The following is a 27306-nucleotide window of genomic DNA, read 5'->3' as shown; positions in this document are numbered from 1 at the left end:
TAAATTTGGAAAAAAGAAGTCCAAAAAAAGGTTGTGTAGTGGAAATAAATCCGAAAGGAGGGGGCCATAGGTTTCTGCTGTCAAGTCGAAATCCAATCCGAATCGAATCGACTCGACTCGACTCACCATCTCCGCCATTCTCGTCTCTCTCGTCTCTCTCTTCAATTCTGACAGTTTGATCTGAGATCCTCCGATCCGGCGCCGTTTCTCTGCTAACACTTCCCTCTCTCTCTCTCTCCTCACCGAGCGAGCGACTAAGGTAAAAGACCCCGAAAATAGCTGAAAACAACAGCTCACAAATCTCATCCTTATTCGTTTTCATTTCTCATGATCTGTCGCCTAGTGTTGTTATCCCGATTTGAATTTCCGATCAAATGCGTGTATATGAATCGATCCCTATTCTCTTTCAGGAACGGATCTCATAATCATCTCTCTGAATCCGTGTGTTGACCAGCTCGAAACGCAGATCGCTTTTTCTTTTTCTTTTTCTTTTTTTGGTGTATGCCTCTCCCCATCGCAGAGAGATTTAGGTAGGTCACGGATATGCCGAAGAGCGGCGTGAATCGGAACCCTTCTTTAAGAGTATCCATCCCTCAGGCGCAACAGTCTCTCAGGCGTTTAGGTTTATGCTCTACTGGCGGAGCTGCTCAGCAGCAGTCGTCCCCCGTGGTGTTCCCCGAGAAGCGGAGCAAGAAAGCTAAGAAGATTAGTGGTAACGATGATTCACAGGTGAAACCGAAAGCAGCAGCTGATGAGCATCGGATTGATATTGTTGGTGGAGGAGGAGGAGGGGATGAGAAATCTGATTTGTTAGGTAGTCTTGTTTACGCCGGGAAGCTTGTGTTGGATAAGAGGAAGTCTGCTAGTGGCAAAGACGCCGCGACGGAGGTACAGCAGCCGTCTTCCGCTGACGTGTTTAACAAGAAAGCTGTTGATGCGAGGCTTACGAGTAAGGCTTTGGTTTGGGGTGGTTCTCACTTGCTACAGCTTGACGATGTTGTTTCGGTAAATAAATTAAATAAAAAAGTTCATATCTCTTGTAGTAGTATTTAGCCTTGAAACAGAGTCAACTAACTTTTTTTTTTGTTTTTGTTTTTGTTTTGGCAGTTGACGTACAATGTTGGTCTCAGGCATTTCACCGTGCATGCTTATCCGATTGGAAAGGGCTCTTGTGCTCTTTCTTGCTTCACGAAACCGAAGAGACGCCGCAAAGATTTTCGTTTTATTGCACCTACTGTAGAGGAAGCGGTCCAATGGGTGGCTAGTTTTGCAGATCAACAGTGTTTTATCAACTGTTTGCCACATCCTTTAGTCTCAAAGAAACAGGCTTCTTCCGAGTTGTTTTCGGTCCCCATCGATACTCCTCCTGAGTTGGTCTTCAGGTGTAAGAGTGCACCCAAAATGCTTGTCATATTGAACCCTAGGTCTGGCCATGGACGATCGATCAAAGTTTTCCACGACGTAGTGGAACCGATTTTCAAGGTACCTTATCCATCTACCTTGTTTTATCATTTCTTAGGTACTAATAGAACATAGGTTTCAAATGAAGCTGTCAACATCTTCACTACCCTAAAAACATTTTCATTTCTCTAATTGCGTCATGCAAGTTTTATTAAATAAGTATGTTTTTTCTTGTATCTTGTATGTGAATTTGTAAAATCTCACAGCTGGCCGGGATTAAGATGGAGGTTGTCAAAACAACTAAAGCAGGTCATGCCAGAGAGTTGGCTTCCACTGTCGACATTAGCTTATGTTCAGACGGTACGAATGCTTGATCGATCGCCGCTTTACACATTTCAGCTTCTAATATGCGCATTTTATCGTACATATCTACTATTACTTATGAGATCTCAATCATTTTTCCAGGTATAATTTGTGTTGGTGGTGACGGAATCATCAATGAGGTGTGATAATTAGATTTCATCAATTTGCTGATTACTTTTCTCTTTTCTGTAGGAGTTAAGTTTGAGAAGTACTTCATGCTATACCATACTTCTTTTTTCTTATGTGCTCTATTGCTTGCGCACTACCGACCTCCTGAACCAATTTTTAAAAGTGAAACGAACTTTATTGACTTGTTTCAGCGTGCTCAGGCCACTTTGCAAGCATGCTGAACTATTTTAAGAGGCCTTTGAGTGTAGGGAATTACTTTCTCGAGTGAAACACATGCAAATTTTCACTGTTAATTTTTCTTTCGAAGTAGAACTCTTTAGATAGATTAAGATGCATGGAAAATGCAGTCTCTGATGCTAAACTATCCTACATTCCATTTAGTTGGAATGAACTCTCATCTCATGCTTTGCCCCTTTCCAATGTTGCAGGTTCTTAATGGTCTATTTACTCGAAGCAATCAGAAAGAAAGGGTTACTATCCCAATTGGGATAGTACCTGCTGGATCGGATAACTCGTTAGTTTGGACTGTTCTTGGTGTTAGAGATCCTATTTCTGCAGCACTCTCTATAGTGAAGGTAGTTTGAGATAATATCCTATTGGACCCTGATGTGGTTTATCCGGCCACCAACATTATTTAGTCTCCCACTTAATTTTACGTGTTCTTAGCGCAATTTTTTTTTTGGGATTAGGGTGGCCTAACAGCTACTGATGTCTTTGCTGTTGAATGGATTCGTACGGGTGTTATGCACTTTGGAATGACTGTCTCCTACTATGGTTTTGTTAGCGATGGTAAGTGAGAAGACCTGCGTGCTTTATCTTGTGAGAGGTTCCACTGGGTATTTCTGCTGAGAAGTATTCATTTTGTACATATCTGTAGTTTTCATGCATATAACATTCGTCGGCTTCACTTGCTATATCTAAAATTCATGGGTTATAAACTGCGGTGTCATTATTTATTTGCAGTTTTGGAGCTCTCTGAGAAATACCAAAAACGTTTCGGTCCTATGCGTTACTTAGTTGCTGGATTCCTCAAGTTCATGTGTTTGCCAAAGTATAGCTACGAAGTGGAGTATCTTCCGGCGCAAAAAGAGGATGCAGAAGGGAACACTGGACTTGAAAAGGAAGTTGTTGATGTGCAAGACCTTTATATGGATGTAATGAGGAGATCAAGCAGAGAAGGAATGCCTAGAGCCTCCAGTTTATCAAGTATTGACTCTATAATGACCCCAAGCCTAGGCGAGCTAGACACATGTAGCAGCACACATGCCAGCAACGAGCCATCTGAGTATGTTCGTGGAATAGATCCTAAAATGAAACGCATGTCCTCTGGCAGAAGAGATGTCGGAGCTGAGCCAGAGGTTATTCATCCTCAAGGACAGTCAACAACCCCTAATTGGCCAAGGACAAGGTCGAAGACGAGAGGATGGATGGGTTTAACATCCGTGCAGGATCCACCTCCTTCAACTCGATGTTCATGGGGAAACACCGGTGCTCATGACAGAGAAGATATTTCATCTACTGTATCCGACCCGGGTCCAATCTGGGATGCGGGACCCAAATGGGACAGTGAACCGTCTGCTTGGGATGTAGAAAACCCGATCGAGCTGCCAGGTCCTCCTGAGGATATAGAGACAGGACTGAGGAGGCAAACCATCACACCAATATATGAAGATAAATGGGTTGCTAGAAAGGGACATTTCCTCGGCATCATGGTCTGTAACCATGCTTGTCGGACTGTGCAGAGCTCTCAAGTGGTAGCTCCCAATTCAGAGCATGACGATGGTACAATGGACATGATTTTGGTTCATGGGTGTGGAAGACTGAGGTTACTGAGGTTTTTTATCCTTCTGCAAACCGGTCGACACCTTTCTCTTCCGTATGTCGAGTGTGTAAAGGTAATTGTTTTTCTTCTCTATGGTTTAAAAAAAAAAAATGCTGAAGTATAGACTAAAGAGTGTGGTTGATCAAAAAATGAATCAGGTGAAGTCGGTTAAGGTAAAGGCGGGAAAACAGACGCATGACAGTTGTGGTATAGACGGAGAGCTGTTTGCATTGAACGGAGAAGTGATATCGACTATGCTACCGGAACAGTGCAGATTGATCGGTAATGCTCCTGAACGACATTCATAGGTAAATTAAATCTCATCAAAGTTATATGTGGATGGAGGGAGAGAAGAGAGAGTTTGGGTGTTTATATATATATCTGGAATTCTTTTTGGGATTTTGTTCTGGTTCGGCGTCAATAGCTATGTATGCGGTAAGAGAAATAATGACACACTGTTGTGATCACAATCCTTCCTTGAGTTCCCTAAAACACTGAACCCTTTGTATATTCTTTTGCTCTTTTTTTGTTTCATGTGTGTGTTTGAGTTATATATATGTACTATATAATGTGTTTTCCGACAATAATTTGTGTGTTTCCTATGTTTTCGCTTGAATTCGTTAACTCACATAGGTTTGTTATGGAGTTCCACTGGTTTGGTTTAAATATTACTTTGGGTTCTATGTAGATGATTTTAAAAGATTCGTAAATTTTGGTCACAACAACATATGCACAAGTTTAATTGTTTGAACTTCCCTATGGCTTATTTAAAACATATACAAGGAAGTGATCTCATATGTGGGCATGTGTACGCCACACTTGTCTTACATACGCAGATGATGGTAGTAATAAAGTATTGAAAGATATTTAAGTTGCAGATAGATAGATTCTGTGTGTCTGACTCGAAACTCTAAAAGCATACTTGGAGCCGCACGTTCGTCATCCCGTGTGTCCCTCTTGTTGGTCCTTTTCTCCTTTCCTTTTCACTACTTATATTTCACTCTTATCCTTAGTTCAGCTATCTTCTTTCACGTTTGTTTATCCGTCTCATTCACACGTACGTTTCTTTGTCTTCAGATTTGATTGCCACACGTCTTACTTCAGATCATACTTAAATAGCATCCAATAAAATGCATTTATTAGCAGCAGCACTATAACATAACAAAACCGAGAACCAGTATCCGAAATTATAAGTTTATATCCAATTGTTAACAAAAACGATTTAGGTGTTCTATAACTTTGTACCAAAAATCATACTATTTGATTTTAAATATTGCAAACTTTCATCTTTCAGCATAGGGCTGGGTATTCAAGTACTCTTTGGGGTATAGATAATATCCATTTGGATATTGGTTTTTTTGAATTTTAAAAAATGATCTTATCCAGGTATTACAAAAAACCGAGTCAAATTATATAAATATCTAAAATAGGTTTATAATTTTAATTTAAATATTAATATTATATATATATATATATATTTATATGTTTGGATATTTTGGATACTCGCTGGGTTCTCTCTGCGGATCTGGTTCGGTTTCGGTTTTTCAGGTTTTGAGAAATGATCCCATTCGGATATTTAAATAGGATCCTACCAGGTCGGATACCCCATTTTTCGGGTCTGTTCGGGTAAATAATTGGGGTATGGGTATTATGCCCAACCCTATTTCAGCTCGTAAACAGGTAAATCATCTCCATTTCAAAAGTTTAGTACGAGCGGTAAAAGAACACAATTATTTACAATATAATAAAAGAGACTGAAGAAGAAAAAGGAAACAGTTGTTAATCTCCTCTCGGACTCAGATGAGTAGCTCCGTCACTTTTGTCACCGGCGTTCACTGCCACCGTTCGCCTTCCGACGTCTCACGACTATCTCTCCGTCTCCGCCACTAAACCAATGGTGCTCAAATCTCGTATCGTCTCACAACATCTCGCGCTCATCTCCTCTCAACCTCGCATCAAACGCGCGAGCTGAAGAAGAGATTCTACGATGACGATTCGTTGCAAAGCAGGCGTAAAATCCGCAGATTCCGATCCTTCGTCGTCTCCGTCATCTGAGGAGGAGGTCGAAGCTGAAGCGAAGGCGAGCGTAGGATCATCTAGGGTTAAGGTAACGGCGCCGTTGAAGGTTTATCATCTAAACCGCGTCCCTGAGGTTGATTTGGAAGGTACACTGAAAGATTACGTCGCCGTGTGGAAAGGGAAACGAATATCAGCTAATCTTGAGTTCTTTAAAGAGGTTGAAGGTCGTGGTCTTGTCAAGTTCGTCTCTCATCTCAAGGAAGACGAGTTTGAGTTCGAGTTCCTTGATGATGATGGAACAACAATAAAGGCTATTTCTTTTTCTCTTTTAAAGAGATGTATGTATACTTCTAGCCATCATATACATAATAGTGCTGTTCATTTGGTTGCCGCAGCATCTCTGAGCTCGATCATAATAGTGCTGCATTGGCGTCTGCGTCTGCAAAACGAACAACAACCAAACAAAAACAAACAGACGCAGCTGCAAACGCATGCCAAACGAACAGAACAGCACTAGTAACCTCCATTTGTTACTATTAATTCATCGATTGCCTTAGTCCCGTTAATGAGTTCTCACTGTTAGTGATAGATACATGTATAGGAGACTCTTTGAGGATTTAGAAGAAACGAAAAGTTTTGATCTTGATAAAAGATTCTTGGTTCATAACGAGAATGCAAGCTGTGTTTGTTTTAAACCTCTTCCATGTCAAGGCCAAGTTTTAACAATGGGGGAGTTTACTAGATTTGGAGCCTGCAAAAACTCTTTCATGTGACTTTGTGATTGCGAAACTTTGTTCTCTCTGTTGGATTCAGGTGTCTTTTTAGCATTTGAGTGTTTTGTTTCTAATGTTTGTAGAAGACAGGTCAGCCACGTGATCGTGGTGCTGGTCATTAATGATATTTAATCCTGCTGCGTATTGTGGTTGCATTTGATCTTCTAGTGAAATTTGTGGACAAATGCAATCTATCTACATTGTTCTTGAGTATGTCGTCATCAATCGCGTTTGATCTTGGAGATGATCGATATTTGTTAGTCTTCGAAACCTCATGGATTCTCAGATAAACGTCTGAAACATGTTTATCCTTCAAATAACCATCCATTAGTTATCCAAACCATTTCAGATTCCAAATCATAACCAGTAAAAATGTGTGATCGATAGTGTAGGAGGAGAAGCTATCAACACCAAAATAAATATTCTACCTACACTAATGTTAACATCCCGACTGTTTCCGTTCGTGAGTCCCACTCTTGGTATGCAAAAGACTTGTACGAAAACAATATAGTTTAGGTAGAGAGCATCGTCACATATCGTTAGGTAGACAAACTTCATCATCGAATTTTCTAATAATTAATTATATCATGACTTTGTCGTTAATTATTATCCAATGGAGAAAAAAAAACTTAGTATCTAATACATTACGTTGAATTTGCCAGAAATGTTATTGTTGCTCTCGACTCTAACGTTTTAACTACATCCATGTAACACGTCTTCCAACCTCCTAACACATTCAACGTTTATTTAAAATTGGAGTGGATGGAGATTCGAGGTTCAAAACATTATAACTATATTAAAATATGAAAAGAATTATTGGATTGCAAAACTCAGATTTAGTGACAGCACATCTAGGCCATGCCAGGGTATACCATGGTGGCAATGATTGATTTTAACTTTTTAATGATCAAGAGTGCACTTTGAAAAGCAGGCATAATTATATTAGAAGGGACATGTAATTTAAAGTCAAAACGCTTATATCCGTAATTTTAGGTTTATGTTTCAAATTTTGAGTAATCATTCTATATTTTTCAGTGGTAGTGTGATATTGAATCGATCGAAAGGGATTTGAACTGCTGGTGTTATAATTACGTGAAGTTGCTAAAGAGAACATATAGTGAAAAGTAAGTTATATTATACTAGAATGGATATATATAGCTAATAGTTTGTGGTGCTTGCTCAATATTCGTTTTCACCTGAGTTCATTACTTGCATAATATATTGCGAGATCAAAGTTATATCACTTAGGAACCCTTAGGAATAACTCTTGTTAGATCTATCAATATTCATGTTTTTTATAAACATGGAATTTCCAGTCCTTGTACTTATAATCTTTCACAAATCCTAAGTCAGCTTATATATATTGATTAAAAAAAACTTTCGGATAATAAAAAAAATTGCTTAAAAGAATTTGAACTATTTCACAATTTCTATGTGTCATCTTTGCAGAGGAACCATGCTAATCTAAATTTAAATTTAGGACACCAAAAAAAACGAATCTCCTTATACTACCACTAAGTTACCAACATTTAAGTATATCAATATTCATTTATCAGTCAATATTCTTGTTTTGAATATAGTTTGAGCAAATATCTTAATAATTGTTTGCAAAATTTCATGGTTAATCTTAACATGTTTACCAAAAAATGCATGGTTAATAGTCATTTGGAAGCTAATAAACGTGTTTCAATCATCTTCCACATCAAAAACATTTCTTATACATAGTGACTAGGTGATAACCCGCGCCTTGCGCGGAATAAAATTATTAATTTTAATATTTATAAGTTAAGAAGATATTAGATCTGTTTAGTGTGGACATCGATTTGATTTTAGGTTGGATTTTTTTAGATTTAACTCTTTTAAAATATAACAACCATTCGGAAGCTGTATTTATTTGGGTTTGTTCGATTAAACTGATTTTCGTTTTTCTTTCTTCCGGTGATAGATTGCAGTTGGAATATATATCGATTATAGCAAACTTTATGTAAAAAACTTGATATCTTACCTGATACAATCAGTTAGATTTAATGTGATCATCTTCATTTTTTAAATAAATATATAATAAATATCTTAAGCAATCATTAATTGAAAGATACATCATTCTTCTATAGAATTCGGTGTAGATAATCCTCCATCGAAAATTCATAGACTTCAGTATATGAGTGTTTCAAACTTATTATATTATCAATGGCTAATAAATAAGGGCGACATACTATAAGTTATAAAAATAGAAAATTCAAAGTTTTTATTAACTGATCAGAAAAATTCACCAGCATCATCGTAAATATTGTCAAAAATTTAAAATAATTTTGATTATTATTTAAGTCAACCTCGGAGTGGTATTGCCAGCTTTTGTATCTTTTAGTGTGACCATGTTGACATTAACAACCATAATAAACGTTAGCATGACCTTCTTTCTCATTATGTTAAAAAGACTTACCGGGTTGATGGGTCACTGGGTCGACCGCGGGTGAATCTTGGGTTAATAAATAAATTAATTTTATTATATAATAATATATTTGCTATAAAAATAAAAATAGAAAAACTAAAGTTTAATATTTTCTAAATATTTTTTTAAACATAAAATAATAGTTTGGATATGTATATATTTTATGTTTAAAAATATTTAGAAAATACTTAACTTTAGTTTTTCTATTTTTATTTTCATTTTACATACAAAATATCAAAAAATAGTTTAGACTATTTAAAATTTTCTGTAACAAAGTAAAAGTTATGACATCTAAAAAAATTTAAGATATAAAATTCATAAATATTTAAATTTCTTATTTGAATAATAAATTAAACTTCAAATTCAAAATAAACTCAAAGTGAGAGATCATTGTAATAAATTGTCAATAACGGAAATAAACTAACATCAAATCACATTAACTAATTTTGGTTTTCTCTACCATCGTTCACTTCATTTTCTTCAGGTGACATAATGAAATCTTCATCAAAATCTAAAAATCACAAATATAAAACTGAAAAGGAAAAACCTAACTTTTTTTTTTGTCAGCACCTAACTTTTTAATTGGAAACTTAGAATACAAACATAATCTGAAAACTTAATAAAAAGTAAAAGTTATTTATTGGTTCAACCGACGGTTCAATTGGTATCGGGTTTCGGGTTTTAGTGATTTTTTGCGGATTTTTGTGGGTTTCTTAATATTGAGTTTTTCACAAAACCCAAATCGGATTTTTTTCTGGGTCACCGGGTTTACTGGTTCAACCGCGGATCCGGATCGGGTTTCAAAACACTGGTTAAAAGTGTTATTTTAGAGTTCTTTGTTTTGTTTCAAAAAAGAATCGGTTACGTACGTTTCAAACTTTCAACGTATTATCACACTCAATTCCAATATATCGAGTTAGCTGTAACATGAATATATTTGGGAGTATGAAACAATTTATCTTCAAAATATGTAAAATATCACTCTTTCAAAACATAGCTACGGGCTAACAAACTCTCACATTTAATATGATATTTACATTTCAATCAAACTCAAGGTTTTTGAAATATCAGAAATCTTTTGTATATATGTTATTAGATTATTCCTTCGTAACTTACACATAAACACCTTAAATTATTATATATTCAAATAATTTTACAGAACTAAACCAAAATTGAAAGAAACACTTAACATAAGCAAAAAAAAGCACTAAGTCGAAAACAAATTAAACCTAAATCAAAATCCAAATTTCATCGTCATCATCACTCGCACCACAATTAAGCTTTGTCTTCACTTTCCGGTGAGCAGATGCGTAAGCACCACCACCGTACCACCACCACAACGCAACCCTTTCCGTACGCTTAAAAATACAAAACCATAGAGAGAGAGAGATTGACAGGCGAGTTCATGGGAAAGAGAGGCTGAGAAGAAATTGATGACCGTAGACGTCGTTGTCTCTGCCACGCCACTTCCGCCGAGTTTCCGCTTCACCCTCTCCGTTTCCATTGAAGTCAAAGAACGAAACATAGTCTTTATAATTAAAGTATCTTATGTGTTGCGTTTTTGTAACTTCTCTAAAAAGTTAACAGAGACGCAGTTTTTGGTATTGCATTATTTTTATCTCGTGTGTTTTAGAATTGAAGCATATAAAGAAACAAATTGTGAGAAGGGCTATCTAATCGACACGTGGCAAATGTAGTGTAAACGCATTAAATGCAATGCATCCCTTTTAATATATAAGGGATAGTATTATCTCAACCTGTATGCAGAAATATATTGCCTTTGTTTTTACGTAGTTGGTTTCTACCAACTTGTGATTTTCTTTCTTATTTTTAAAATATTGATAGAGTATAATTAACTATGTTATAAAAACAAAAATATTATTTTGTGTACCCAAAGGAGATGTTACGAGATTTAGAGTCGGTGTACTTTGTGTGTCATGTGTGAGATGATGGGAACTGTCATGGCCCCCATGCAATTAGTTCGTCCGTTATTATCAAAGCCAAACCTTCTACCATTATTATTGTTGCGATTCAATCCAACGTTGGTCTATATCTAATGTCGCTGTTATTTATATTTTCATATTGGATCGCTTATTCATCCTCACACTTCGTTATCAGTACCTCTTTTAGACACTTTATAAAAACAAAACAGTAGTCAAAGAATTTACATAAACCTACTATACTAGCGGTAGACGGTAGTTTTATTTTTGATTTTGAAGAATTATACTAATTGTTTATTAATGAGATGGGCAAAAGAAATATATATATATAAAGTTAAGTTTAATCTCTCTTTAGGGCCTCCACGTTGGATTACACCTCACTAATTCGGATGCTGTCAAGCTGACACGTGTCCTCTTTAACAAAACACAGCGTTTTATTAAGGCGCTTTTAAACTCTGCTTTCTATAGACAGCGAGATCAGCCGCAAAATTTTTTAAGGGTTTATTGTTTTTCCACGACGAATCGAAGAGTCATTTTCTTCTTTGATCTCTTGAGTGTCTATATTTCTCTAAAATGGCTAATTCATCAATCCTTTTACTTTGATTAATTTTGTCGAAATTAGACATTCTGTAAACAACGTCTCTTTTTGGAGACTCCGCCATACAAACTCACCGATAGAAAATTCTGGAAACGTAACGTTTCCAATCGTCACCTTCGATGGGCTCATTAACAAGATCAGTGATAACAATGATTTCGATTTTGGTTTCTGGAAAATGATTTCAATTTTGGTTTTGTTTGTTAACTTAGCTTACATTTGTTCATGTATAGATTATCATTTTTTATTCCAGAGTTTTTGTGTATCGATGAAGATTTAGATTTGTTTGTTGATCTCTTTGATTGTTCCTTTTGATTTCATCAGTTTCGTCACCGGAAATCAAGTAAGCAAATCATGAACAGGGAGAGATGGGTTTGGGTTTGATCTTGGACTCGGGGAAGGATGATGAACCAGATCCATATACTCGCGGATATGGTAGTTACTTAGTCTCGGACCCGATATGCTTCTTTTTTGAAGAAAGGCTCTTACTTGGCTTAGACCATTGTGGAATAAAGATCACTTTCGCCTGATTTTTTTTTTTAAATGTCCTCAACTTCTCCATCTTTAATGCTGTATTTCCTGTACTCTCCAGTCTCTTTGTTATGTAGCTAAGTGCTGGTCTTCTCATCATCAGATGTTGTGGTCACTTCTTGGAAGGTATGTAAGAGTTGTTTCTCTTTCCCAAGTTTATATTAATGTCTCAACTGATACTTAGATTCATGCCTTTTTTGTTCCCATGATTATATTAAAGGGAATGCTCATGATTCAGTGCTGTACAGTTATGGACATGGCTTCTCAAGGTTTTGCAGCGAAACTTACCAAGTCCCAAGCCAAACAAATAACAAGTACTTTGTCTCATATTCTTGGCTTTCTTGGAAACAAACACCTAAGTCATACATTTACATGACGTTTCATTTCTCTCAAACACATACGATGTGTTTCTCATTGCTAATGCTCTGTGCCAACAGATTTACCAGAAGTTGTTCATGTCACACTTGATAGTTTATATGAACTGACAACCCCACTCAGATTTGGGCGTAGGCCTTTCTGCTGCCAATCCGAAAAATCTTAATATGGTGAAGAAGTTATCATTGGCAATGTTAACACAGGTACGTCTGTTTATTTTTACATACCTGTCATATCGCTTATGGTTCCTCTACCTTAGATCTCAATCAATAAAAAAATATTCTGATATTCCAGGAGTGTGGCCAAAATCTGAAGTCTTTAACGACAATGGGATCGGAGGGCTGCCAAAACGCTGGGAAGGAGGTTGTGAATCACGAGAGGATTTCAACTCCTGCAACGAAAAGCTCATAAGAGCCAAATATTTAATCAATGGGTTCCACCCATTCCTGGAACACAGTGTTTGCACTTTGCATATTTTCTTAAGTTTTTTCGAGAGGTATCTTTTCCAAGTACTATCTCCATCTAAACGTTTTCTTTGTTTTTCAAAGGGCACTGACCATGTTATAGTTATTTTGGTCCTCATGATTTGTGAAATTACCAATTAGGTTTACCCATTATGAGATGCCTTTACATTTTTGTAAAAGATTTTGCTGGAAATGAATTTTAAAGGAAAGACACGAGACCATGTTAACATTTAAAGGATTCTTTTGTTCTTTAAGGTCAGCCCATGTTATATTTACTTCAGTTTTGTGCTTAAAAATCTGCAAAGGGAGAAAACAGTTTGTTGATGATCGTTTGCGTCTCTGTCAGTCCCTAGGTCAAAGCAAATCTTAAATCTCCTATTTTTTATTTGATTTGTTGTTTCATGGATGCTTATTTTAAATTTAAAGTGAATTCCAAGTGAAACTATGTACCGCCAAAAAGTATAGGTAACCTAAGCATTATATTTGTTTTCGTCCCTGTTCTAAGGTCTATGTTTCATTGATTTTGAGGCATATTGGATCACTTATGTTGCTTTGTAAAACTATGTTCTGTCCAATGGAATAAGGCGTGTCCAATGGAATAAGGCGTCTCTCTTGAAAATATATTGGATCAAAGTAATTATATTTCCGTTGGTCTGCTAGAAATTTGGTGTAACAAAACAAATCCACATTTAAATTTTCGTAACTATACAATTTCTATGTGCATCCCCTTCCGAAATGTAAAACATAATATTCTATTATTTCAAAGTCTTTCTAAAGAAAAAAAAGAATAATATAAGGTTATACAATACGTCTATGTAAAAAAGTAATATAGTTTCATATATATATATATATTCAAATTTTAGTTATTTTTGATAATCGTAAAATCATTGATGTGTGAGTGAAATAAAATTAATATATTTATAAATCTACTCTTCAAAAATTTCATAGAAAATATCCTAAATTTATAAAACTCGCTTAAGAAACATATTAGTAGTAAAACCATGTATTTAAGCAAATTAAACAAATTTATGATCTTTAGAAAATAACAAAATAAAATTAAAATATATTTATAATTACAGATGCTCTTTCATATATAAAATGTTTCTATATTATTTTTAATTTATTGTCCCGCCCGTAGGGCGGGTTTACCCTAGTACTACATATTACTGAAACATTATTTAACATTTAAAGTACATAAGAACTTATTGACAGGGGTCCATGATAAAATAAGATGAAATTTAACATCTAAGCAATAATCACATATTAATGATTACATGTCCATTACCATTATAGCACCGACAGTAGTTTCATATAATTCAAAAAAAATAAAATTCCTTAAGAATCTAATTTGCAAAACCGGGAGCTCAAAATGCGTAATGTAACCCCTTCTTTTTATGATTGAATTAAAAAAACTATGATTTGAAATGAAACAACATAACCTTGTTTCCTACAGTCAGAATCTATATTTGTCTATATTGATGATAATCTTTGAATACCAAATGGGATATCTTATATATTAAAACAGAAGTCACAACCTTAATTCATGTGTGATATTTTAAAAAATGGACTATTTACTAGAATTGGTCACATTATATTTTTCAATCATTAGTAATCTTGGTATTAAATAAGAAACGTTACTAATATAATCTGTTTTATTCCCCTAAAGATCGGAACCAACTTATCTCACAGTTATGTTTTAAGAAAACTACTATTCCTTTTGGTTTAACGCCAATTTGAATGATTAACATATATTACTCTTTCTTTTTTCTTGGACGACACATATATTACTTTTATCATACCCATATCAATGATAAAATAAAATCATTCTACGAAAACATATGAAAAAATCAAGATTACTTTTGTTTTTCAGTATGAATACTTTTGTTTTTTCAGTCAAAGACTATATAACTCTTTAACTCGTATTTGGACCGGGTTTATGATTGTAAGCGACACAAACAAAGATTATATGATTGTAAGCTTTGACCTTCTCAAATGTTTCCTATATTTTTCGAAACAGAATCAACTATAAGCGAATGAGGCATGAGGAGGTATGTGATTTAAATAAATACCTTAACGTATATTACTAAATGCTATGATTGTTTTTTGAAAAGTTCTAAAACGTCAGAAGTATTTTCATTTTCCAGAAACTCTAACCGATATTCACTTCTGGAGGAGAGGAGAATTGGTTATTATGGTACCTGAATTTCGTCAAGCTGTTTTTTTTTTTGCTTACTTATGGATTGGAGTTATTTTTATAAGTTCTTATGTTAATTTTGGACTTACCAGAAATTTTTATTAGGCTATCATAATTGGATTTAAATAATAGATGATCTATTGGATTTATAGATTGTATAAATTAAATAGATATAATTTAATGTTGTAATAGTATACCTTCATATGTTAATTATTTAAATATTTCTCGATGTTAACTTTTAAAATTATAAAGATTTTTTTTAAATAACAAAAATCATCATTATCTAACAATAATTAATCTATACTACCTTAAACTAATGAAAACAAATTTAAAACAATATAGTTTATTTTAAAAATTAACAAAAACTAAATGTTTAATTATTTACTCGATAATATAAATCTATGAAGCTAAAAGTTTAATTTTTAAAAAAGTTTCTAAATTTATAAAATGTTACAATATCTTTGAAGATGACAATAAAACAATATTTTACCAATCTTTATATATATAGTTATGATTTCAATAATGAAATAATAATCCAAAAAATATATATATAAGAAGATACAAATACATGTGAAAGTTTCAAACAATCTATTCAATAAAAAATATACAGTAAAATTATTATATTTTAAAAATTGATAGACAACTTTATATATATCATAATATATACCAATTTAGAATTAAAAACAAAATGTTTATAAAAAAAATAAATGAAAAATAAATCCGCGCTATTGCGCGGATCGAGATCTAGTATTCATTAATGCTGCTAGTAACAGAATTTGTATTCAAGGTTGGCGTCACTGGTGATTAATGGTAAAAAACGGAACGATTACATTTGTTATTCTTTATAGTAAATGTAAATGCGAATGTAAGTAAATACGATACTAACGAGAGAGGCATGAAACAATTGAGGATAGCCTAAAAAGAATTAAAATTTTTGGAATTTGAAATAGAGAGAGGGAGTAGGAGAAAAGGAAATAAAAAGAAAAAGATTTGACCAAAAACAAAAAAGAAAAGAAGAAGAGACTCTCTTTCTCTCTACTGCGCCTCCTTTTCGCTTCTCTTCTCTCTTCTTCCTCCTCCTCCCTTGGTGCTGTGCTCTCTGTCATTCTCTCTCTCCGTCTCTCTTGGCCATTGGAGAAAGATAAATCACTTTAAATAAAGTTAAACTCTTTCTAATTCAACTACTACTACAAACAAACAAACGACGTTTTTTTTCGATTTAGATATTTAAAAAAAAACTGTTCCTTTTGTTTAAAGACTTCTGCTTTCAGTTTGCGAACCCCATTTCATCACTCACCAACCAATTCGATTCATTCGAGGAGGAATCAGATTTGCGTTATCTTTGGGTTCAGTAGAAGAAGCATAACAAGTTTAGCCCTTTGAGACGGTACCGTGTCTTGTCCTTCTTTAGTGCTTTCTCTCTTTCTGGGTTTTTGATCTATTTCTTTTTTTCACTTTTGAGATTTCAGATTGGGTTGAGAGATCTTGGAGAAAGTTTAGTGCTTTCTTTGGATTTGAATGTCCCCTACTACATTGCAAGGGCTCCATGACTTCTACCAAGCGAGCCTACAAGCTACGTATCCTTTTCTCTCGGTATTCTCTTTTAGGGTTTGCTCTAAGAGTCTCTTGATTAGCTTAGTCTTTTTAGTACTCTACTCACGAGATCTGTTATCATCTTTTGTTTTTTTACCCGTGGAGTCATTTAAGACCCTCTCGAGATTTATGTGTTTAAATTTAAGACTGTGTCTGTCAAGTCAAGTCAAGTTTGAACTTTGACTAGAGAGTAGAGAGTCTCATCTCTGGTAGCATTTTGCTTTAGCCTTGACTTTTGTGTTGTACAAAGAGGAATTTGTGGCGCATTCTGCTGCTGTTAACTGTCTCAAGATCGGAAGGAAGTCATCTAGGGTTCTGGTTACTGGTGGGGAAGATCATAAAGTCAATCTCTGGGCTATTGGTAAGCCCAACGCCATTCTGGTTAGTTCTCCCCGTCCTATCCTCGCTTGCCTTGGTGCACTATATGTTCGGTTTTAGGATAAGTTTCTTCTTGCATATAATCTAGTAGAGTGGTCTCTCTCTCTTTTTGAGTGTTTTATAATTTCTTATCTATTTTGTGGTCAGAGCTTGTATGGGCACTCGAGCGGAATCGATTCAGTGACATTTGATGCTTCGGAAGTCTTAGTTGCAGCAGGAGCTGCTAGTGGTACCATCAAACTTTGGGATCTGGAGGAGGCAAAACGTAAGTTCAGCAGTTTATAACAAATCCTTATTGTTTGGCTCAGTTTTGACTTATGCCTTCTTTCACTTGCTTCGGTGTCTAGTTGTCAGGACTCTCACTGGCCACAGGTCGAATTGCATATCGGTGGATTTTCACCCTTTTGGTGAGTTCTTTGCGTCTGGCTCACTAGACACAAACCTTAAGATATGGGATCTACGGAAAAAGGGTCCCATCCATACTTACAAGGGTCACACTCGGGGAGTCAATGTACTCAGATTTACCCCGGATGGTCGATGGGTTGTATCTGGAGGAGAGGACAACATTGTGAAGGTTGGTTACCTCTCTGCATTTGAGCTGAATAGCTTTTAGGACCACTGTATTGTTGTTCTGAAAAGCAATTAACTTGGAACCTTTTTTTTTTGTAAATCTTTCTGTGTTTAATGGATCTGATATGCAGTTTGTCTGTACCAGGTTTGGGATTTAACAGCTGGAAAGTTATTGACCGAGTTCAAGTGTCATGAAGGACAGATTCAAAGCCTAGATTTTCATCCTCATGAATTTCTTCTGGCAACAGGTTTGTATTATTCTTTGAGATTTTGTAACACTGATAACAATACACAGAGCTTATAGGCTAAAAAGTAAATGATCACAAATGTGGTAACCAGCCCAGCCCAGCCAAAGCTTGTTAGTCATATACCTGTTTTTGCCTATGGTAACAGGTTCAGCTGATAGGACTGTAAAATTCTGGGATCTTGAAACATTCGAGCTAATTGGTTCTGGTGGACCTGAGGTACAGCTTCTTTTATGTTAGACTCAAAATTGGTGGCATTTTATTTATCAGTCTTACCTTTTAATATTCCCATTTTTCGCTAGACGTCTGGCGTCCGTTGCCTGAGCTTTAATCCAGATGGGAAGACGGTGCTTTGTGGATTGCAAGAAAGCCTGAAGGTAAATTCTTTCATACTTTGATACAACAGTGTGGCTACTACTAATTTTTTGCATAAATGTTAAATCAAAAATCATCTCTTGAGGATTCATTATTTAGCTTTTACTCTCCTTTTGAATTCTCTCCTTACGTTACTTTTGTGGTCTAATCCACTGCAAATTGTAGATTTTCTCGTGGGAGCCAATTAGGTGTCATGATGGAGTGGATGTTGGATGGTCAAGATTGTCAGATATGAATGTTCATGAGGGAAAGCTTCTTGGTTGCTCATACAATCAAAATTGTGTAGGCGTTTGGGTTGTAGATCTCTCGGTATTGCTCTCTCCCTACCCTATTTTCAATTCTTTTATTCCTTACTCCCCCCAACTCATTTTCGGATACATTGCCAGCGCACTGAGCCGTGCAATACTGGAGATGCTGCTCAGTCAAATGGACAGCCAGAGAAAAAGTCTGGCTCAGGAAGAGATTCAGTAGTTCTCAATGATAATAACTCAAAGACTACTATTCCAGGCAAGCTGTCTGTTTCTCAGAACGTAGATCCTTTGTTGAAGGAAACAAAGTCTCTTGGACGACTATCTGTTACTCAGAACTCTGATCCTTCGACAAAAGAAACAAAGGCCGTTGGAAGGTCGTCAACATCCCACAGCTCGGAATCAAAGCCTCTAGGAAGGTTGTCAGTTTCTCAAAACTCAGACGTTGCTAAAGAGTCGAGGACATTATCATGTATGCTTCTTGTCTCTCTTTACTATTTATATCAGCGCTGGTTAAATGATATGCCATTGTTTTGTCTGTTTGAAGCTACGGGAAGTGTACCTAACACTCCTCATAGGGTCAGTTTAACCAGTGTTTCAAAAGCTGCCGTCTCTAATGCTGCAACGTCAAGGAGGAATTTCACAAAAGCTAACCCAAAGGGGAATCCTGTTAATAAGGCTGCAGATTTTATTCAGGTGTTTGTCCCCAGAGAAGACCCTAGAGTAGAGCAGGCGACTGAATCCAGGGCAGAACTTGACATTATTTCAAGAACAATGCCTTATTCGTTGCAGGCTGCTGATTCTAGAAGGTCGCCTCCTAGCAGCAAAAATAACCAAGATCTGCCAAACGCTCCGGTTCTTGAAATGTCAGAGTCTCAGCCAGTTGAACCAAGTAACATACCGGATAAAAGTACATTTCCCGGTGGCAAGGGTGGCATGCGGGGTGCAGCTGAGCGAAGCATCAACGATTTTAGATACAAGAGATATGGCAGGAGTAATTCAAGGTCACGGATGGGATCGCCTCCAAGAAACCACGATGAAAACTGTAAGTTGCTGTGTCTGTTGAGTTTTTAAATAGATGATGATGTTCTCTGTCCTTAAGCTTTTAGTCTTTGTTTCAGATGACCTGGTAAGCCACAAATCAAGTAGAGAACCAAGTCCAACTGAAAGTCGAAAAGGAGGTAAATATTCCGATCCAGCTTTCACCTTCTTATTGAAAATGAGTTGTGGTCCCCTTACTCATGTGTCTCTTACCATATCAGGAAGATTCCAGTCACTCGTCATAAATAGGGAGAGAAGAGGAAGATTTTCCAACTACGAGGGACCTGTTTCTAATTTTCCGGGTGGAGGAAATGCGGCGGCTCCTAACATCCACCCTTCAAATATGGTAATAGCCTTAAAACTCTTTGTGCTTTCAGGTTGAGATCTTTGATGCTATAACACACTTAACTGTAAAGTAATGAACAAAGACGTAGCTACGTTTTCTGCTTTATTCAATCTCACATGTTACTTACTGCCTTCAGAGCATCTTAATAGACATACATATTCCTCTGAGATCCAGGCATAATAGATAATTGTATTTCCTTCCATGTAGTTCAAGCAGAGAGGAAACCATATGCCAGTTGAACAAGGGATCGAGTCTCCTTCTGAAGATAATATTGTTGAAGACATAATGGGGAAACACGATCAATTTGTCAGCTCTACGCAGTCTCGTTTGGCTAAGTTACAGGTAACATGATGAAAGCAATCAAGTTGTGATAAAATGTTGTTGGCTCCATCCTAACCAGGGATTGTATAGACCTCTAGTTCTTTCTTTACTCAATTTCTTTTGGCCAATTTGCAGGTAGTTCGTAGATACTGGGAAAGAAATGATGTTAAGAACACGATAGGTTCGATGGAGAAGATGGCTGATAATGCTGTAAGTTTCCCTCTATTTCTACTAATAGAGTGTTATTATCTGAGAAAAAGATTAGCAGCTCAAGCAACTCTTCTTATTCTTTTTTTTTTTACAGGTTACCGCGGATGTGCTGAGTATAATAATCGCGACAAATGAGATTATGACACTGGATACTTGTACCTCCCTTCTTCCCATTCTGGCAGCTCTTCTAGCAAGTGACATGGATCAGTAAGTATTCACTTCTCTTAAGAAATAATGGCAGAGTCTTCGTCTGAACAGAGTTGAATCTTTGCGAACATAGATACAATACATTTGCGGTTTGCATTCTTAAATTTTTCTAACGATACAATATTTTATATTTTAGGCATTTGAGCGTTTCCTTGGATATGCTGCTTAAGCTGGTTAGAATGTACGGGTCACCAATTTACTCATCACTGTCCGCTCCAGCATCTGTTGGTGTAGATATCGAAGCCGAGCAAAGGTTGGCTTGTTTTTTCAACCTTATCTCTGCCATCATGTATCTTAATATCGATAGCATACTCTCATGGAAACATGTTTGACTGCTATGTAGGATCGAGCGCTACAGCCGTTGCTTTGTGGAGCTAGAGAAAGTTAAAGCCTGCCTTCCCTCGCTGTCAAGGTAAAAACCTCATAATCTAGTAAACGTGAAGGTTTCATAGGTTTCTCATTAATGATGTAACCATCTATGTTGGGCTTTGTGTAGAAGAGGAGGTTTGGTGGCCAAGTCTGTGCTTGAACTCAACTTGGCATTTCAGGAAGTTTCATCATAATCACTCCGAATCCCAGAAAAGCACAGAGCCAAAGCCCATCTTCTTAGTGGCATCATCCCAAGTCCTGTGCTTGTTTTTTTTTTTAAATGTGGATTTGGTTCCAAAGGGGAGTCTAACAAAAAAAAAACTAAAGCTGATGATACTCTTACTAAGTTAACCAAAAGAGTTTGGAAGGCTAGATTCACTCCCGAGTTGGCTGCGTCTGGTGGCCACTAATCTTTGTCTTTGCTTTGGGGAAGTGTATTGCTCTAACTATGGTGTGTGTAGAGAGAGCCGTATGGGCTGTGTATTGCTCTCCTAGTTCTTATATGAATACTAAAAATATTTGCTCTTTAGAAATAGACATGTTCAGTGTTCTTCTCTCAACTCAGCAATAGTATTTTTTTTATTTTTAATGGTTTCTTGGATTTTATCTCCCGTCATCAATCTTATGTTCTACGTTCTTAATTTATGAGCCTACCATCAGTTTGTGACCAATCAAAGGGATTTAATTTAAATCCTAAATGAGTGACTAAAACTTCTTCAATTTTGAAGAGAGAGATCTTAACTGTAACCACCATTAATGCACTCTGTTACATTTGATGATCACTAAGAAATATTTGACTGTAACTAAGGTAGGTGAAGAGGCAAAATAAAAATGTACATCATCTATAGATAAGATGAAGAAGAAAGAATAACTTATGGAAACTTAAAGACATAATAAAACAAAACATGGAAGAGAAAGGACAGACTCTAGAAACTGCAATGAACCAAACAGACTAGAGATTACTTGAGGAAACGAAATTGCCAAAACGATGTAACGGAATTGTCACCAACTACCTAATAAAAACAAAACAATTTATTTGAACATTTTTTTTTGTTCTGATATAGTTAGAAAAAAATGGAGAAAATGAAAATGACAGTGAAGAAGAGTAGTAGCAAATCCCATGCCTCTGCTCTGCGCTACGTTAAGAGACAACGACCATACAGTCTTTTTTGCTGTACAACTTACTCTTCTTCACCTTCTAAAGATCCTCCCATTATTTTCCGAGACCAAAACTAGTCACTTTCTTTTGTCTCTTTTGTAGATTTAGATTCTCTTCTTGGATCTTTATTCTTATATATCGACCAGAAAATCTAAGCTTGGTTAATTATCTCGTATGTACTTCTCCTGATTATTAACACATACGATTGGTGAGACCAAAACTACATCCATTTAATTAGTCTTTCTTTCGGTCAAGACGTAAATTATCTTTCACAGCGAGGCAGCGACTCAAGATGCATGTAAATATGTAATGGATGAGATATGTAATAACTCAAGGTTTACATTATGGTGAACAGTATTATATGTCAATAATAATGTAAACAAATTAATGACATGATATGTAGGCATGAAGTAAATACTAAATACTGAAGAAACAAATTTACAACAATATAATGCCACAAATTAAATAACAAAAAGTTGCAACTTTAAATGCAAAACAACATTTTGTAATTTCAGGTTGATGTGAAAGTCAGTTGGTTAAAAGTAAATAAATATGGTGTTTTTTAGATATCAAGAGAGTATTGTAGCCGCAATAAAAACAAAGTTAAATCATCTCTCCACAAACTCTCTCGACCCTTTGTTTCTCCGGTGAAGCTCCGGTGTCTGGCCACTTCCGCCGGCGCCGGAGGCGCGTTCTTTTCTCTTATTGTACTTTTCCTTTTGCTGCTCCACCACCTCTTCTCCTCTTCGTCTCTTTGCTGTTGGATCTGGGTTTCTGGCTATTTGCTGGGTTAAGGCTTCGTTCGCGAGGATCTCGGCCTGTCAGGTGGATTGGGTCTCTCTGGTTTCACGGCGAGACAAGAGGTGAGATTTTGTGGTGGTTTGTGGTCGGATTTTAGGGTTTCAGGCGCGGATCTGTTTTCCCCCTTTGGGTCCGTCGTGGTTCTTGTTGTGCGTATGGCTCCGGTTCTGCAGGTTCTGGATCTGTGGTTGGTCGGTTTCGGTGATTGGTTTCCCGCATCTTTGCGGTTAGCGGTTCGGTTCTTCCTCACTGCAGCCATGGGAGCACCGAAGGATATCATTACCTCGGTTGCTAAGAACAGACTCTTTCTGGATCATAGGAAGGGGTTTGTGTTCTTTGGGGTTAAAAGTTCATCAATGTTGTTGTCGAGTTCTTATATCTTTGGACTTGAGAGTTTTGATCGATATGCACCAAGGGAGTAAGGTTTTGGTGGGTGTGACTTAGCAGTCTTTTTTCTAGGGGTAAGGGTTCTAGTGGTTGCTTGTCGTTTGGTTCCTCTCATATGAATGTCTATGGAGAGGTTTGGTTGGCAAGGCTTCATATATATGGTGTTTGGGCGAGCTTCTTTCTTTGGTTTTCAGTAGTAGATGCATTCAAGGCGTGTGGACTGAGCAGCGGTTCCCCTTGTCGAGATATGAAGCCTCCGGTTCTTGGTCTTATCGTTTGGCGTGCGAGGCAGCAACGATAAAGTGTGGTTGGGTGCGGAAGTGGAGGTTATCGGGTGGTGGGCTATAGGCAGCAACGGTAACTCCCGATCATTTGGCCCTTTCTTAGTTAAAGTCTGCTAGGTTTTCTGTTTTGGCTCCTGCATAGATGTTAACCTATTATGTGTTTCTACTGTCCTTTAGATCTTATGTTTATTTCTCGAGTCATCCCGGTGTGGATTCAAGTCGCCCGTGTGTGGGTTCTAGTTGCCGCTTTCTATGGGCTCTTGGTTATGGGGATATTTCGTTTTGGTGTCAACTTTTGTATGAATTTTGGTATTTCGATTATGAATGAATTTCAACTTGACGGAAAAAAAAAAAAGAGAGTATTGTAGTCTGAGATGGTGGTTCAGCTAATAAAAGTTGGTTTGGTCGCATGGAACTATTTAACTACAAGCAAATTTTACCCACTCTTCTATATGATTGCCTACTTCTTATCGCCGATTTTTACTGTTTGGTGGATTACTGTTAGACGGTTAAAAATAAATACAAACATCAGAAGATTATTTATAGATAAAGGTGTACACGTGTAAATGTATAATCATAAAATATATCTAAAATTAAAAAGTGAGAGGTCAACATCAATGCTTCTCCTTGGTACAACTCTACAAACAAAGACAGAGATACTGCTTTTATAAGTAGTCTTCCTTCTCCACAATTGACTTTATTCACTTCACACTTTTTTAACTTTGCAGCTCTCTTTCTCTCTCTCTCATTTCTCACTTTCGACCAAAAAAGAGGAAAGCAGAAGAAAAATGGGATGCATAATGGTAATGGAGCTAGGGAAGAAGGAGAAGAAGCTAATGAGAAGTATTTTATGGAGAATCAGAAGAGAGATTAAGAAGATGAAGAAGAAGATGAGATCCCCAAGAGACAAGAACAAGAAGCAGACAAGTTTCAACTACGATCCTCTTAGCTATTCTCTTAACTTTGATTCTCTTTAAACCTAAAATATGTCTTGTTGCTGTTTGTTTATTTCAAAATCAGTTTGTGCGATATAATGTATGTTTCTAATGCCATGTCTGTTGTCTATGCTATGTATTAGCAGCCTATTGGGTTATTATTAACAGCTTTTTAAGTTGATTATGTTCCACAAAGCTAATCTTTAACGTGAGATATCACTAATATCTATCGTTTTAAAAAGAAGAGAATAGTTTTGTAGTTTGAATTTAGTTAATAGAGGTAAAAAGTTAGTCTATAATCTCCCAATGATATCATACACTGTAGAAAACACAGAAGAGAGAGAGACTACAACTAATCACCTATCTAATCATTTTGACGCAAGATTCTTTTAATCAGTAGATAATATATATATATATATATACTGTGGAAATGAAGAGAAAGTTAAGATGATTAAACCTTTAGATATTCCGCAAACCCAATCATAACTTGGATTTATAAATTTTTACTATAATCGGCTTCCTAGTCTAAAGTATTTAAATGTGTATATATTTGTTTTACTATAAAGTTTTAAAACTATACACAAAAAGAAAAGGAAGATTTGAAAGATAGAGAGAGAAGGATGTGAGATTCTCTGAGAGGGAGGGGCACAGTAAGCAAGAAGTGAGTGAGGGTAAATTCACCTTCCCATCACCCTAAAACCCTAAAAGTCTTTTCAGCTCTGCAACACCCCCACATGCCTATATATCTCTCTCTCTATTCCCTAGCCTTTCTGATCTCTTAACTTTTACCGTTAGGCACCCACTGTCCCGTAATTTTACTATTATCTTAATCACAATTACTTTGGATGAGTCCTTGCATAAAAAAAAAAAACTCCTAGTGTATTTGGGGTCTTTCACCTGACCACTTAAGACCATGATTAACCCAGATTTTTAAGGTAGGACTTTTAGCTTAGGCTAAGAACCGTTTCTTAGTTTTTAATTAAAAAAAAGTTAAGAACTGTCTCTTAAATAAAAGATATAAGAATTGGCTCTTAGCCGAAAAATATATATAAATAAAAATAAAAAGTATCAAATTATAAATTAAGAATCCCAAATTAAGAGTCCGAGTTAATCATGCTCTAAGGTATCAAATGAAAATCATATTCCTCTCTATATATTTTGTTGGGAGTTTAACTTATATACACTCTATATTGGGCCGGACCATTATTTTGTTTCATGTAAATTAGTCAAGGACCATTTGAATATACTGTATTATTGGGGCATAGTGGAATATCTAGCTATAAATGGGCCATACGGCCCAAATACCTTAAACCCGAAAAACCCTAATAAATAAAGAAAGAAATTGAGGCCGCGAAGATATATATATCACATCGAATGACAGTACAAAGCGAAGCTAGACCGTTTATTATCATCGCGTATGCGAAACGAACGGTGGATTAGATCGACAGCTAATAAATAAAAAAAGCAGCGAAAAAAAAAAGGAAATCGCGGGAGGAGTATATAAGCGCCACAAAACAAGTTTCGTCTTTCCCTCTCACAGCTTCTCTGAAACTTTCTCATCGAGAGATTTGTTAACCTAACTTCCGATCGAGATAAGAAAGAGATGACCAACAGCAACACCTTACTCCGCCCCAAATTCGTCAGCGCTTTCGCTATATGGTACTCACTCATTCGATCGAAGATTTTGTTGTTCTAGTTTAGGGTTTAGGTTTCTCACAATTTAGTTTAATAATTAAACGATTTCAGTGAAGGATGCAACGAGAAAGTAACTGTTAAGTATAGACGTTTGCACAAGTGCAGCCTCCACGCCGCCAAAATCGGTAATCTAATCTCGCGTTTGCGTTTCTCATCGATCGTCTCTTTAATCTCTTTTTTTTTTTGCGTTTCTAATGAATCAGGAACTGAGGCTAAGAAGAAACCTCCTACTGCCTTTTATTTTTTCATGTAAATATTCATCTTTTGATCACTTTTGTCTATACTGAATAGGGAAGAAAAAAAGCTGATTTATTCTTTTCCCTTTTTTGCAGGAATGATTTCCGCGAAACTTACGAAGAAAAGAATCAATATGTTAACCTTAAGGATGTAAGACTGTACAACCCGAGCTTGTTGTTACATTCACTTGACTAGCTATCTGATGGTTTTACAACATGACTATGCTGTTGTTTTATATGGTGTTGTAGGTTCCAAAGCTTGGTGGTGAAATGTGGAAGTCTTTCACTGAGGACGTGAGTCCTTTCCTGAGGAGTTTCATGTTGCCTATTTTCTTATTTTTTATCTTCTTACTCTCTGTTTTGTTCTGTTCCTTGATCCTTTTTTTAGGAGAAGAATGTTTATAGGGATAAAGCTGCTCAACTTATGGAAGAATATAACAAGTCGCTTGAGAGCAACGATGCTGATGATGTAGTATGTGTTTCTTTGTTTAAATGGTTTTGTCTTTCCTTTTTGCTCATTATTTACATGGACTCTCGATGATATTGTGACTTTTCCAGGAGGAGGATGAGGAGAAGGAAGTTGATAACAAAACCGATGCGCCAAATGGTTGTCAAAACGGTAGAGGTAGAGGTAGAGGTAGAGGAAGACTTGTTCGGGGAGGTCGTGGTCGGCGAAGTGCGTTTGGCTAGTAAGCACACATTGTCGATCAGGTCTTACCAAATACTTTTAATTCGGGCTGTTTCTATGCTTTTAATCAGAAGCTGATTCAGTCTTCTCGCTTTATCTCGATGTATGATCTTTCATGCCACTCAGTAACAGACTTTCATAAATGATAATTTCTATTTTTTTT

General features: G+C 36.2%; 4 protein-coding genes and 1 long non-coding RNA gene across 8 annotated transcripts; all 5 read left to right on the top strand.

The window, feature by feature from the left end:
* The first annotated feature begins 7 nt into the window (after window positions 1-7).
* Window positions 8-4317, top strand: LOC111197846 (sphingoid long-chain bases kinase 1-like). Of its 2 annotated transcripts, XM_022687640.2 has the most exons (9): window positions 8-259; window positions 411-1005; window positions 1108-1482; window positions 1668-1761; window positions 1867-1904; window positions 2322-2468; window positions 2583-2682; window positions 2857-3788; window positions 3874-4317. In XM_022687640.2, exons 2-9 carry the CDS (start codon window positions 544-546, stop codon window positions 4021-4023), a joined length of 2298 nt encoding a protein of 765 aa, XP_022543361.1. In that variant the 5' UTR covers window positions 8-259; window positions 411-543; the 3' UTR covers window positions 4024-4317. The 2 variants fall into 2 exon arrangements, with proteins under 2 accessions (XP_022543361.1, XP_022543360.1); XM_022687639.2 differs by having other exon boundaries at window positions 41-1005.
* Window positions 4318-4531: 214 nt separating this feature from the next.
* On the top strand, window positions 4532-8432 carry LOC125575880 (ferredoxin-thioredoxin reductase, variable chain, chloroplastic-like). The gene has a single exon (XM_048735053.1). It carries the CDS (start codon window positions 5703-5705, stop codon window positions 6249-6251), a length of 549 nt encoding a protein of 182 aa, XP_048591010.1. The 5' UTR covers window positions 4532-5702; the 3' UTR covers window positions 6252-8432.
* Window positions 8433-8770: 338 nt separating this feature from the next.
* On the top strand, window positions 8771-13115 carry LOC125575879. Its single transcript, XR_007314424.1, has 3 exons — window positions 8771-12336; window positions 12460-12600; window positions 12692-13115. It is a non-coding gene; the product is annotated as an uncharacterized LOC125575879 (long non-coding RNA).
* Window positions 13116-16060: 2945 nt separating this feature from the next.
* Window positions 16061-21564, top strand: LOC106348331 (katanin p80 WD40 repeat-containing subunit B1 homolog KTN80.4). The gene is made up of 20 exons (XM_013788053.3): window positions 16061-16215; window positions 16313-16442; window positions 16525-16632; window positions 16899-17029; window positions 17174-17291; window positions 17374-17600; window positions 17742-17844; window positions 17990-18060; window positions 18144-18218; window positions 18382-18525; window positions 18603-18936; window positions 19012-19509; window positions 19586-19645; window positions 19727-19851; window positions 20059-20193; window positions 20308-20382; window positions 20477-20589; window positions 20726-20842; window positions 20933-21001; window positions 21086-21564. The coding sequence occupies exons 3-20, from the start codon at window positions 16602-16604 to the stop codon at window positions 21150-21152; spliced, it is 2493 nt and encodes an 830-aa protein (XP_013643507.2). The 5' UTR covers window positions 16061-16215; window positions 16313-16442; window positions 16525-16601; the 3' UTR covers window positions 21153-21564.
* A 3150-nt stretch (window positions 21565-24714) lies between these two features.
* Window positions 24715-27301, top strand: LOC106352016 (high mobility group B protein 7). Of its 3 annotated transcripts, none has more exons than XM_048735052.1 (7): window positions 24715-26183; window positions 26271-26344; window positions 26423-26468; window positions 26552-26606; window positions 26705-26749; window positions 26844-26927; window positions 27020-27301. In XM_048735052.1, exons 1-7 carry the CDS (start codon window positions 26128-26130, stop codon window positions 27143-27145), a joined length of 486 nt encoding a protein of 161 aa, XP_048591009.1. In that variant the 5' UTR covers window positions 24715-26127; the 3' UTR covers window positions 27146-27301. The 3 variants fall into 3 exon arrangements, with proteins under 3 accessions (XP_048591009.1, XP_048591008.1, XP_013647162.2); XM_048735051.1 differs by having other exon boundaries at window positions 27017-27301; XM_013791708.3 differs by having other exon boundaries at window positions 27014-27301.
* The last annotated feature ends 5 nt before the right edge of the window (window positions 27302-27306 follow it).

The sequence above is a fragment of the Brassica napus genome, chromosome A6 (assembly GCF_020379485.1).
Source record: "Brassica napus cultivar Da-Ae chromosome A6, Da-Ae, whole genome shotgun sequence".
Taxonomy (NCBI): Eukaryota; Viridiplantae; Streptophyta; class Magnoliopsida; order Brassicales; family Brassicaceae; genus Brassica; species Brassica napus.
The sequence above is the reverse complement of the archived record's forward strand: the minus strand, read 5'-3'. Positions and strand labels throughout refer to the sequence as shown.